The 13,282-nt window shown below is 34.0% G+C and overlaps 7 protein-coding genes across 7 annotated transcripts; 4 read left to right on the forward strand and 3 right to left on the reverse strand.

Annotated features, from left to right (window-relative positions):
• Positions 1–374: 374 nt before the first annotated feature.
• On the forward strand, positions 375–1,808 carry TMS1 (Tms1p; the record flags this gene model as incomplete). The annotated part of the gene is made up of 1 exon (XM_071052971.1): positions 375–1,808. The coding sequence occupies one exon, from the start codon at positions 375–377 to the stop codon at positions 1,806–1,808; it is 1,434 nt and encodes a 477-aa protein (XP_070911221.1).
• Positions 1,809–1,952: 144 nt separating this feature from the next.
• Positions 1,953–3,857, reverse strand: STE5 (Ste5p; the record flags this gene model as incomplete). Its single annotated transcript, XM_071052972.1, has 1 exon — positions 1,953–3,857. The coding sequence occupies one exon, from the start codon at positions 3,855–3,857 to the stop codon at positions 1,953–1,955; it is 1,905 nt and encodes a 634-aa protein (XP_070911222.1).
• An 838-nt stretch (positions 3,858–4,695) lies between these two features.
• ARX1 (putative hydrolase) lies at positions 4,696–6,462 on the forward strand (the record flags this gene model as incomplete). The annotated part of the gene is made up of 1 exon (XM_071052973.1): positions 4,696–6,462. One exon carries the CDS (start codon positions 4,696–4,698, stop codon positions 6,460–6,462), a length of 1,767 nt encoding a protein of 588 aa, XP_070911223.1.
• A 411-nt stretch (positions 6,463–6,873) lies between these two features.
• TVP15 (Tvp15p) lies at positions 6,874–7,299 on the reverse strand (the record flags this gene model as incomplete). Its single annotated transcript, XM_071052974.1, has 1 exon — positions 6,874–7,299. The coding sequence occupies one exon, from the start codon at positions 7,297–7,299 to the stop codon at positions 6,874–6,876; it is 426 nt and encodes a 141-aa protein (XP_070911224.1).
• A 911-nt stretch (positions 7,300–8,210) lies between these two features.
• On the reverse strand, positions 8,211–8,966 carry BMH2 (14-3-3 family protein BMH2; the record flags this gene model as incomplete). Its single annotated transcript, XM_071052975.1, has 1 exon — positions 8,211–8,966. The coding sequence occupies one exon, from the start codon at positions 8,964–8,966 to the stop codon at positions 8,211–8,213; it is 756 nt and encodes a 251-aa protein (XP_070911225.1).
• Positions 8,967–9,738: 772 nt separating this feature from the next.
• Positions 9,739–10,002, forward strand: RNJ42_02811 (uncharacterized protein; the record flags this gene model as incomplete). The annotated part of the gene is made up of 1 exon (XM_071052976.1): positions 9,739–10,002. One exon carries the CDS (start codon positions 9,739–9,741, stop codon positions 10,000–10,002), a length of 264 nt encoding a protein of 87 aa, XP_070911226.1.
• An 877-nt stretch (positions 10,003–10,879) lies between these two features.
• On the forward strand, positions 10,880–12,439 carry RNJ42_02812 (KH domain-containing protein; the record flags this gene model as incomplete). The annotated part of the gene is made up of 1 exon (XM_071052977.1): positions 10,880–12,439. One exon carries the CDS (start codon positions 10,880–10,882, stop codon positions 12,437–12,439), a length of 1,560 nt encoding a protein of 519 aa, XP_070911227.1.
• Positions 12,440–13,282: the final 843 nt, after the last annotated feature.

Genomic DNA, 13,282 nt, shown 5'->3' on the forward strand with positions numbered 1-13,282 from the left:
CTTGATGGGCTAGAGCCATTCTTACACTTTATCGAAGGGAAAGATGTTTGAATATTTTTGTATAACTATAATCAAACAATGTTATATTATTATATGTAGATGAACTAACCTTCTGAACTTCAATATTACATTGATTACAAGGGACGAAATAGTAGCATTTATTCAATTTTAGATTTTTTTTTTTTTTGTGAGTGGTAATTAGATGCCCGTAAAGTACATAATGAGGGGCATTGTGATTCACAAAACGGCTTTATATGCTAGACATTAATAGATATATATCTAAAAAAATTAATAATATATTATATTACATTATACTGAACTCATTATAATAAGATCTACTACTAATAAAAAATACAAAGAACAATAGAAACAGTATGGGAGCTATTGTATCACTTCCGATTAGCATGGCGAGCACATTTGCCATGTCATGTCTTGGAGGGTGTTGTTCAAACCTATTTTCAAATATGGCTGCTACATTAGGCTCTTCTTCGTTAGGGACAAGATTATTATACGCTATATGGCTTCTGTTGAACTCACTATTATCATGGATATCGCTATCAGCGAATAAGGCATTTCTATTCCCTGGTCGATCCTGTTCAGCTACAGGAGAATGTGGTTTCTTCACTGTTCACAGATTGAACTTTGCTTTAGGTATATTTCATTTAGTACTGGCTGGTTCGCTATTAAATGTTAAAACAACTAAGGATATAAGGGCGACCCTTCAAAATTCGTGGTGGACTTTAAAATTCCTCGCCTATATCGTGCTCGTAATTGTGTCATTCCTTATTCCAAATAATTTCTACGTATTCTTTTCAAAATGGGTTTCTGTACCCAGTGGTGCCGTGTTTATCCTAGTGGGATTGATATTACTAGTCGATTTTGCTCATGAATGGGCTGAGACTTGTGTATACCATGTTGAATTAGAGGATGAAAATTCAAATATGTGGAAGAACTTTTTGGTAGCAGGGACAGCAATTATGTACACCAGTGCTATAGTGATGACTATAGCAATGTATTACTTTTTCTGCCATGATAATTGTAACATGAACAAAGCTTCTGTTACTATTAACATTATTCTTACTTTACTGACACTAGCTATTTCAATCCATCCTAAGGTACAACAGGCAAACCCTAAGAGTGGTTTAGCACAAAGTAGCATGGTAGCATTTTACTGCACCTACTTGACGATGAGTGCCATGGCCTCCGAACCCGATGATAGAATGTGTAATCCATTAGTCCGTACTAATGGTACCAGAAAGGCTAGTGTTATTTTGGGTTCAATTTTCACATTCGTGGCTATTGCATACACTACAACTAGAGCTGCTGCTAATAGCGCATTTCAAGGATCTAACAACAGTGGTCCAATTTACCTTCCTGATGAATTAGAATATGATGGACTGGAGGGCCAGACTAGGAACCAACTTAGATATGAAGCCATTAAGCAGGCAGTAGAGGAAGGCTCCTTACCAGAAAGCGCTTTATATGATAATAGTTGGTTAGGAGCAACGCCTACAATGACAGCTAATAGAGACTTAGGACTGGATGTTAATGACGATGAGGTAAATGGTACACAATACAATTACTCCTTATTTCATATCATTTTTTTCCTAGCAACACAATGGATAGCTATACTATTGACAATCAACGTGACTCATGATGATGTAGGCGATTTTGTTCCTGTTGGTAGAACATATTTCTATTCTTGGGTTAAGATAATTAGTGCATGGATCTGTTATGGACTCTATGGTTGGACGGTAGTTGCACCAGTTTTAATGCCATATCGATTTGATTTTGAAGATTACTATTAATATTTTGATGCTAGTTATAACTAATAGATATATCTGTAACATATATTGAGAGGTAAGTCAAGACTCTCAAATGATTAACTAGTGAATGAATTTTACTGAGGCCACCCTTTAAGCAAAAAGTTTTGGAAGAAACAATAAGTTAGTCTATAGAGGTTGTTGACTACGTAGTGGTATCCTATCATATATGAATGGGGAAACAATATCTAGTGTTGTAATAGACTCAATTGGTGAAATCGTTGAACTGTAATATAAACTATCTTGATCACCAATGGTGGACATATCTTCATGATAAAACCCACCATCATCAAAATCAAGACTAAAACTATAACATAGTGTTTCTAGTAAAAAGTCCCAGTTTTCAATTTCTACCAATTCATTAATTTGATCTGTATAGTCGATGTTTGAATAACCCACCTTAATCTTCAATTCGTTTGGCCTCTTTCTCCCCTTTGAAACAAATGGTGTGAAATCTGAAAATAAGCATGACGTTGTCTTATCCATACTAGTATTAGATATCGCTAGAACTGCTACATTATCAATTTCTGCTCCAATATAAAACCTTTCTTTTATTGCCTTGATATCTAAAGGTATTTTGTTAACATCCTCTGCAATTTTCAACAAGTAATCAAAATCGAAGTTGTTTGCCTCTCTAACTATGTGTTCCTGCATGAACTTATCTATCACTACTATGAAATAATTTGGGTATTTGATTTGAACTGCTTTTAAAGTATTCACTATAGTATTTTGCGAGTTTTCCTCCCGGATTTTATTGATATCGAGTTGTAAAAACATGAATATATTCTTTGGCCGTTCTCTTTTAAGGGATAATATTGAACTTATTGTTGTGTTCATAGTCTCAACTAAAGATTCCTTATTCTGAGATAGATTTGGAACATTGAAACTTCTCTTAAATATGATACTCTCGTGAGCATTGTTTAAAGATCCCATCTCAATTATTTTCTTTGAACGAAAGAGTCCTAACATAGAATTCTCAGTTCTTGTATTCACCATTATGGGCAAGTATGAACAAGTCGAAGTTATGTTTTTCTGGTCAAAAAGTATATCTTTATTAAGAAATCCAACTATCCATTTTTGTATTACTTCAACTCTATTAGAATAATTTCTAAGATATACAGTACACCTTCCCTTTTCCACTTGCCAATTTAATAACTGATCACCGTCGTATTCTTCAGCATTGAGAGCTATCATATCACCATTCTCTAGTCTCTCGATCTGGCTGCTCAAGGACAACGAATACAATTTTACATTCTTTGCCACACACAAGGTTATATCAACTGGTTCTGTCAAGTCCGCAAATTTCTCATTATCAGAATTACTAATATTTACCACTGCCAAGACCTTCTCAAATAACATACACACATGACCATTATATTTAACTGATGAGTTAATAGAAACCTGTAATATATCTACTAGTCTCAATAAACCAAACAGTTCGTCTAGCTGCCATGGCTCAAATGTTGTCCGGCCTATGAGTTCATTGTGTAACCAGTCTACGAAGAAAGTCCTCATTAACGGTAAAGGATGACTTCCAGGATTAATACTTCCATTCATTCTGTTATCTGTTTCTGTCATAGTTCGAGTAATATTTCGTTTCACTTTATGAATCGAAAGTGCAATGCCTCCTTTAGTATCGGTTCGAGATTTGCTCTTATTTGCAATATTAGTAGAGTTTTTTAAAGTGAGCTCTCTGTTCAACAGCTGTCTGGATATAAAACGATCCTTCAGGTGAACTTCTTTTGGGATACATTCATTCTCTGTAAGTTTATACTGTTGACAATGCTTACACTTAGGCAATGATATACTCTCAATAAAGATGACCAAGCATTCATAATGACATAAATGAGAACATTCCAACTCAATTATCTTCTCGCCATCTGATTTATTAGCTATCAATTCCTCACAAAGAGTACAATGATTGGATACAAATGACTTTTTCTCTGTCCGATTAAAGAAATAGTCAACTGAGGATACGGTTGGAATAATTCGTTCCTCAGCCTTCTTCTTCTTCTTCTGCCACCTACTAAACATAAATACACAAAATTTTTATCAATAATTTAATATTATCATTGATGGATATCTCTTTACCAAAACCATTAACTTTTATATTAAATTACCAATAAATATCTAAACATTTTAGTCAATATTCTATTTAAATTTCAACTAAAAGGCTTCATTATATTCATAATCACGAATGATTAACCTCAAAAAGAAAATGAATATTTATATACCTAATTCATACAAATTACTAAACAAGCGCAGTAAATTCTTTGAACTCCTGAGTAGGTCCTTACAATAGGATACAGTTAAACAAAACCAGTGGTTCCCGCTTATCAGATCAAGGCAAATCAGTGCCATGTGGTACTGAATTTATAACTGTTTCTAACTCTACACATAAAATAAGATAAATTATCAAGTAAGATTTCACAAATTTCATAGCTATGTTACATATCTTACTTATATATATATTTAGAGAGCACTATCGGCCTCATTGATATTATGTAAAGCAAACTAATATAGTCACATGCAGTATTTGCTATTAGTATTATAGTCCTCGAACTGTAAATCAGTGGGAATCACGTGATCAACAGGGTAATATTTGAAAAATTTATGGGAAAATTTTTTTTTCCAAAATTTTAGCGATGAGCATCGCGATGAGCTTATGCGCAATAGTATGAGAAGTCTCAATTATCTTACTATTGATCTTATCAATTAGTATTAAATTCTTGGTTTAACTAGTAAATATAATCTGATATAATTGCTCTAGATTTTTTTAGTTGAAAAGACACATTGGCTGTAATAGTTTGATATAGAGAAAGTATTAAGAATTTAATTTACACCAAATATCAAATAAAATTAAACATATCAAATGGATTTAGCTGTTTCTAATGAGGACACTCAGATTCTTCTGAAAGATAAGAATGTTATGCAAGAGTCTGTTCTGGATAAGTACAGAACCAGTGGTCAAATTGTCCAGACAGCTCTAAAGTTCCTAACTGATTTGATAAATGATATCTATCACTACAAGAAGGTCCAAAAGCCATTAACCATTGCTGAACTCTGTCTTTTGACTGATTCTTTTATCGTCAACAGACTAGAACAATATTACAAGAACAAAGTTAACGAGAGAGGTATTGCGCTCCCAACTATGATCGATGTTGATACTGTTGCTAGTGGTTGGTGTCCTGAGGTTGATGACACCGAAAATATAAAAAAATGGAATAACAACACCGACGAGAACTCACAATTTGCCTCCTCTGTGTCCGGTGTTTTAAGACAAGGTGATATTGTTAAGATTTCTCTAGGTTGTCATATTGACGGTTATACTTCTCAGGCCACACATACCATGGTCGTTTATCCAACTGATGAGACTAACACCAAACCAACTGGTCCACTTTTGGGGTCCAAGGCTGATGCAATCGCAGCTGCCCACATCGCATCTGAGTCTGTTGCCTCCCTTTTGGCCTGTAGTTTAACTCCAGAAAAGCTTCCAGTTTCCTTGAAGAATGCCAACACCAACAATGTTACTGGTCATCAAATTAGAAATGTTGTCGATACTATCGCCAGTGCATACAACTGTGCGTTAATTCCAGGATCCAGAGTTCGTAGAGTTAGAAGATTCTTAGCTGGTCAAAACGAAGGTATCGTTGCTGAGAGAGACTACAAGGGTGTTGTCTGGACTGAGTCTCATCAAGAAGCTGATCTATTGGCAAACACTGAAGTTCAAGATGTCATTATATCTAATAACCAAAACAAGCACGTAACCTCTTCTTCCGTACCATCGGACGACTTTTCCGTCGAAGCTGGTGAAGTTTACTTGATTGACTTGAAGCTGTGTCCACTTTCGGATTGCCCAAAGAAGGGTTTGATTACTTTAGAAACCGTTGATGCATACACTGGTAAATCACACAAGAAGAATCAACTAATCGCCAGATCTGGTGCATATGTCAGAGACTATGCTCAAAGTTACACTTTGAAACTAAAGACAGCTAGACAGTTGCTAACTAAGATTGATAAGAGCGGTGTTTACCCATTGAAGTTAAGTCATCTATCATCTGATTTCCCTCTATCTTCTTTGGAACCAACCGAAGCTGAAGAAGTCAAGAAAGATTTGAAGGCTTTCAGACTAGGTATGAACGAGATCACTAATAACTACTTGTGTGTTGAAACTCCAATCCAGGTTGCCAAATGGGTTCCATGGGATCACATTTTGAATTCCACAAATCCAAATGGTGCTCTAAGTTACGATGCCGCTGCTGCCTTGACTCTACCTGGTCATGAGATACCGCTTCCAAAACTTGGAATTTCTGGTATTAAGCTAAAATCTCTAATGAACTCTACCAGAGAAGTGATCAATTTACCAGTTGCTCGTGAATGTAGTACAGTGCTATTATGCGGAAGTGATGTTAGTATCAGCGACAAACCTGAATTGCTAAGATTGACTGGTGGTTCTAAGACTGCTCAACCAAGTTGGGTCCATTCTACTCGTGAATTGAATCCTGCGGATCCAACTGTCCAAGGTATTTTCGAATTGGCAACTCTTGCCAAGGATAAGAGATTCGGTATCATGATGAGAGAAACTCAACCAATGAAGATGAACCTAGCAAACGAATCCTCAGATGCTATGGAAGTATAAATTATCGAAGACATTTAAATAAAAAGAAATCATCAAAAAATAAAAAAAAAAATTAATCTGGCAGCATCTATAAAAAAAACAACTCCAAACTATAATAAGAATCTCACCAAAATTTTTGAATATATATCCTTCTGGCATAATATATAACTTTAGAAGAAAAAAAGATAAAGAAAGCATACTTTTTTTTTAGTGTATAATAGAATATAATAGCTTTTTTTTACCTCTCATTAAAAACCTCATTTGATTTCTTATAATATAGAAAAAAATTATATACAATCTTGCATTTTAATTATCGTAACTATTACCAAAAATAGCAAACTTTTTTTTTCATTATTTGTATCTGTTTGTACCAATGTTAATGTTAATGTTAATGAAAACAAACAACTAAGTTCGGTTGTCATTCAAAAGCATTTAGATAACATCGTCTTCATCATCTAAATCGTCACCAATTGAGATCGACGCACCTTGGCCCTTGAAATTATCAGGTTCATCAATTATAGCAGACACTTGTATGAATACAAATGCACAACCAGCGAAAAATAGAAGGATAGAGTTGATGATCTTGAAAGCACCACCGAATGCAGTCATCCCGCTTAACAGAAAGAAAATAACTGCTCTTCCAAGGAAACTGAAGTAAGAGGACACGAATCTGTGTAGGTTCGGTGGAACCTTAAACTCCAAGTATACTAGAGGAATTGACAGAGCCAATGAGTAAAGACCTAACAGAAACACATTAAACCTGCTGAAAATGTAGGTCAATTGACTCAAACTGGCCAATATGGTAGTACCACCAAGCACTAGATTAATAATTTTGACTGTCTGTTGTGGTGCTGGCATTTCTATGAATAATCGATCTCTAGTTAATGATACATATATAGAAAGTTAACCTAAAAAAAGTGATATAGTTTAACGTTTATAGTGCTTCTTATATGTTAACCTCCCTTTTTTTCCCTTTCTTATAAGATGATAAGCCTCGAGACCGTTAAACTTTCCAGTTTTTCGTTCATATTTCTAATTTTATGCCACCACTACGGCACTTTCTTTGACAATAGTAGGAATCATTAATTTACCATTAAACTATTTGAGTTATAAGCCCCATGGCTTATATTATAAGTTTAATTAACAATCAAAATCTTGCAATATTGATTTAATTACAAATTTGTTTTTTGTTTTATACACACAGAGATAAGATATATATATTAAAAATGAAGGAAGTAATAAAATAAAAAACAAACAAACAACTAACAAACGCAAAGTAGACTAGCTAATGAGAAAGAATAGGGTTCACAAAAAAAAAAGTATATAATATTTGATATACAAGAGTTAGAAATAAAGAACCGCTACAGGAAAAGAAAGAGTAAACTCACTCACTCTAATTTCTCATTTCTCTCTCACTCTCTCTCTTTATTTGTGTTTGTTCTTAACAAAAACAAAGGAAGAAGCCATACATTTCAAATTAAACCAAAGTAAAAAAAAAAGTTATATCAAAATGACGGATATGTATCTTTATTTTTCTTTTATTTTTTTTCATTAACTCATTGTGTTTCTGTTTATTGTATTTTTTTTCCTTTCATTCATAATATTAATAAGAATTCGTTCATATTGTTATTGTATTTTGATATATGTCATTTTTTTTTATAATTACTATTTTAGATATTTGTTAGTTCTTTTTTTTTTTTTCTTTTAATTTTTAATTTTTTAATTTTTATATTCAGTTAATTAATCGTTGAGGATTTCATTTTTTTCCCTTACTTGGATTCTTCGTTAGCGTTCTTCTGGTCATCAGCTTCTGACATGTCAGAGGTCCACAAGGTCAAGTTATCTCTTAGCAATTGCATGATCAAGGTACTGTCCTTGTAGGATTCCTCGGACAAAGTGTCTAGTTCAGCGATAGCGTCATCGAACGCCTGTTTAGCCAAGTGACAAGCCTTGTCTGGAGAGTTCTGGATTTCGTAGTAGAAAACGGAGAAGTTCAAGGCCAGACCCAATCTAATAGGGTGGGTTGGTGGTAGTTCTGTGGTGGCAATTTCGGAAGCCTTTTGGTAAGCGTCTAGGGAGGCCTTAGTAGCGGACTCTCTCACGTCACCTTGGGAGAACTCAGCCAAGTAACGGTGGTAGTCACCCTTCATCTTGTAGTAGAAGACCTTGGATTCGCCGGAGGTAGCGGATGGGATTAGGTGTTTATCCAACACGGATAGGATATCGTCTGAGATCTTGGTCAACTCTGCCTCAATCTTAACACGGTAATCTCTAATCAAGGAGATCTGGTGTTCGGAGTTCTCCTTACTCTCCTCCTTTTGCTCAATGCTGGAAACGATTCTCCAGGAGGCACGACGAGCACCGATAACGTTCTTGTAAGCCACAGACAACAAGTTACGTTCTTCAACACTCAACTCTTGACCAGCAGAGGCAACATCCTTCATATTCTCCACCATCTCCTCATATCTCTCAGCTTGTTCAGCCAACTTAGTCAAAAACACACTATCCTCACGACTCAAAGACATCTTTTAATTTGTTTTTATTGTTTTATTGTTCTGTTTTTTGTTTTGGGAATGTATTTTTATATACTGAAATTAATAATAAAGGGTATAACAAGAAATAATACCATAAATAATATAAAGAATACCAAAAACCAAAAAAACAAGTAAAAGAATAAAAAAAAAATAATAAATAAATAATAAAAAAAGAAAACGCCCCTCTCTCTCTCTCTAGTCTTTAATTTGATCTTTATAAAACCCAAAGAAAAAAAAATAAAACAAAAAAGGCCTTTTTCATCTGAACCGTAGCGGAAAGAAAGAAAAAAAAAAGAAAAAAAAGAAAGAAAGAGAAGAACTTTAAAGAAGGGGTAGATCATTATACACAAAAGTGCACGTTGTGTAACGTATGAAGATATACTATATACACTTAAACGAATACACATGTGATATCTTGACGTTAATAAGTATAACATGTGATTACCACGTCTAAAAGCATATAATGCAATATATTTTCTATTTATTTTTTTTTTTTACATCGAAGAGATGATCTTCAACTAAGTTTTCTCTGTGTGTGGGGGTGTTGAAGGGGGGGAGAGAAGAGGGGGGGGGAGATAGAGGGAGGCGAGTAGATTTGTAATTGGGAGGAACGGGCAAGTTCCAATTTTTTTTTGATCCTAACTTTAAGTAACTTTAATATTTAAAGAGAAGTGGAAAATAGATATATGTTGAGATCTTAATTACTATCATAAACAATAAGAAGAACAACAACAAAAACAACAAAGTAATAAAAAAATAGAAAATGTACAAGACTGGGAATAACGATACTACACATTCTACAGGTAGTTTTTTACAGAGTGCTCCTGTTGAATTGACCTCTAAGAGAGGTTATGATGAATTTATGGCCAAACAAGAGAAACATTATGGTAAGGACAACCTCGGTAGAATAACCACCATAATAAAGGATAACGATGAGCCAGGTTACTTACTAAGAGACGGTGAGGTTATCGCCACCGTCCATGGTGAATTGAAAGATCATCTATTGAAACAACTAGAAGGTATGTAGTTTCAGAGTCTAATCTCTACTCTAAATAGTAACAAACGAATAAAAACAAAAAAACTTGCATAAATGTGTATATTATATACTTGAAATACCAATAAAAATTTATTTGATGTTCACGTGACATAAAATACATTTCTTTCTTTTTTATTTATGTGTGTGTGTGTGTGTGTGGGTTTTGAAATTTGACCTTCTCAATACAAAAAAAAAACAAAGGAAACTTTGGCCACGGTGTTCACAACATTTTAAACAATACTAAAAGTAAAGAATTTTACCAAAACTTTTTAAGTATCAAGAAAAGACAATTAACCATAATTGTACTTTGTACTTGTACATCCTAAGTAAATTTAAGCAAAGGAAATATACCTGAAGAAAGGGAAAAAAAAAACTGATATAAACGTTGCATTTAAGATATATAGAAAAAAAAAGGCTTGAAAGAGAGATAAAAATAACTTCAAGAGGATATACGATAAAAACAACGAAAACAACATTAATTTTAAGGGTATAAGTTTTCATTGATACGTGTTTTATTATAATAAAAAGAAATAAATTGATTATAAACTTTAAAAATAAAACTGAGAAACAATAAAAAAAAAATAAACGTTTTAAACACATCTTCTTTTTTGATAATAGAGATTCTAGAATAATACATTCTCTCTCTTTTTTTTTATTTGCGCTACAAATTATAATATCAATTAAACATTCTTTTTCTTAAGGAGAGAGATTAGATATTCAAAAAAAAAAAAAAAAAAGAAATAGTAGGGTAGTACAAGCAATCTATTTGTTCTAAACAAACAAAACAACCTGTTCATTACACTGAGAATTTTTTTTTTCTTGTGCAAACTAAAAACTTAATTTCCCACTAATATTAATAATAGAAATAATGAATGGCAAGGTGGCAGGTAAAGCATTTGATCTGAAAACTCCCGTGCAACTGAGATGTCTCTATTCACAAGAGGAACTTTCCGCTCTCTGGAGTGTTTACCCAAATTGGAAACAAATTGTTAGACAAACGGAATTGATTGATTTAGCTAGTAAAGGTGAACAGCTCAAGAATGTCCAAAATCATATCTCGCCGATTGGGAAGCCGTTGGAGGTAACTGCCACGGAGAAGGATACCAGATACAGTGATTGTATAATCACTTTGATCGGATCGGTAAATGACGTGTCATTGGGTATGTTTAATCTCCTCAAAATGTTTCAAGATCAAAGGGTTATTTCCAAAATCGGAACTAATGAATACGATAACCACTACTTGAATAGATTTTTATTTCCTGCTGAGATGGAGTTTTTCAAAACTGTTAAAGACTTAAAAGAATTGTGCTTTTTCAGAATGTTGATCAAAAATACTGATATATCAAAGGTCTTTGGTAAACAGGGAAACAGAATCGATGGACTGCGCCAGAAATACGATCTGAGAATGAAGGCTTCAAGGTTTAGACTACCACAGAGTGATGATCGTGTCTTAGAAGTTGAAGGTCTAACGAAAAATATCGTTGATGCCCTAGTAGAAATCAATAACTTGATCTTATATGAAGAAAATCCAAATCCTTCATCAAGAACCCCAACCATTGATTATATACCCCATCTCCACAAAAATGCAGCTAGAAAACGAAAGCGCAGTCGTCCCCGTAAAGACAGCAACAACCAAGATATCGATGAGAGTTATTCCTCGGATCAAGAACACAATCATTACGAAAATTTTGATGACATAGCCTCTGACGGTACTCGTATTACGAAACCTAGAAGCCGCGCTTCTTCTCACGTGTTAACGGATGCAGGTGGAAATTCTAGCGGTACGGGCAAAAGCAATAACCATGGTAATGGGGTTGGTAGAACGGGGAACAATAAGGATAGCAAGAATGTCTTGAGGTCCCCAATTAAAATAGTAGGGAAGGAGCCATTCAAAGCTAATGGTATGACGGAATCGCCCGACAACTCATATAACAGGGGTTATACTCCTAAAGCCAGCGGAAACGGCACCAGTAACAATAGCATTAATAATCACACAAGTAATAATACTAGAGCCTATCACACATCACCAACACTAAGTGACGCACAATTCAGCCCCTCAATGGACAAATATCGTAGCACCAGTCCTATATCAAAACCTATAATGAAACATAACCCTGAAGGATCCGACTCCGAAGAACAGATGTTTATCGATATCATATTGATTCCAGAGGACTATGTAGGCAGACTTGTAGGAAAAGGTGGTAAAAGACTTGTAAGCTTGCGTAAGTTCACTAGAACGAGAATTATCATTGGCGACAAAGGAAACGATGACAGCAAGTATAGGAAATTTACTATTACTAGTGCTGATGAAAAGAACGTCGAAAAGGCTAAGGAACTCCTCCAGGACAACCTAATAGAGGAACAACGTAGGGACAGAGAGAAATTAGAAAAGAAGATCAAAAAACATCTAATGGAAGATGAAACATAATGGCTGTTTAACTTATTTTTTTTTTTTGCTTCGCTTCTCATCCTCCATCAATAAAAAAAAGTAAAAGAAGAGTAATTCACATTCTACGCTTAGTTTTTTTAATACCAGAAGATACTACAGGAATCGTTTTTGCTATATATAAACCCTTTTTTTTTGGTTTCTTTCTTTTTTTTAATTTTTTTTTTTATTTTTTTTTAAAGTTTAATATTCATTATAGAAATATTTATATTGTACATATTATATTATTTATAAATATTTACTATCACAAATATCAAACTATTAGAAAAAAAAAAGACCCTATTAATGTATTATCTTTTTTAATATCCGCCGAATATTAATAGTACCGCCGAATATTAATACCGACTATATTACCGACTATAATACCGCATAATGGCAAACTAATACAATATACGACCATACGAATATATTACATGAAACACGAAATGTGTCACGTGACACGCAACCAATAAAGTTCTCAGAACTACGACATATATTGTTTGTACGGTACTTTTACAGTAGTCACCGCTGCGACCTCGAGAGAGGGAATTCTATCGGGGGAAATCCCCTTCTCCCAACGTAGTTAAAAAAAAAAGGCCAATGAAGTACTAATGTTTTTTGCGATGAAGAAGGAAGTACTATTATGCTAACTCTCTCTCTCTCTCAACTTACTCTTTCCTCAACTTTTTGGCTATTGCATCCTCTCTATCCTCTCACCGACCCCCCCAATCAGTGGAAAGGTTATAATTATAACAAATAGAATCCCGATAAAAAAAAAAATAAAACCCAATAGCAGGATTTCTCTTTGCATTGTTCTTTGTCAATATATAAAAAATACTACTTTTT

This window comes from Nakaseomyces bracarensis (genome assembly GCF_045282275.1).
Source record: "Nakaseomyces bracarensis strain CBM3 chromosome Unknown Scaff10_0, whole genome shotgun sequence".
NCBI lineage: Eukaryota > Fungi > Ascomycota > Saccharomycetes > Saccharomycetales > Saccharomycetaceae > Nakaseomyces > Nakaseomyces bracarensis.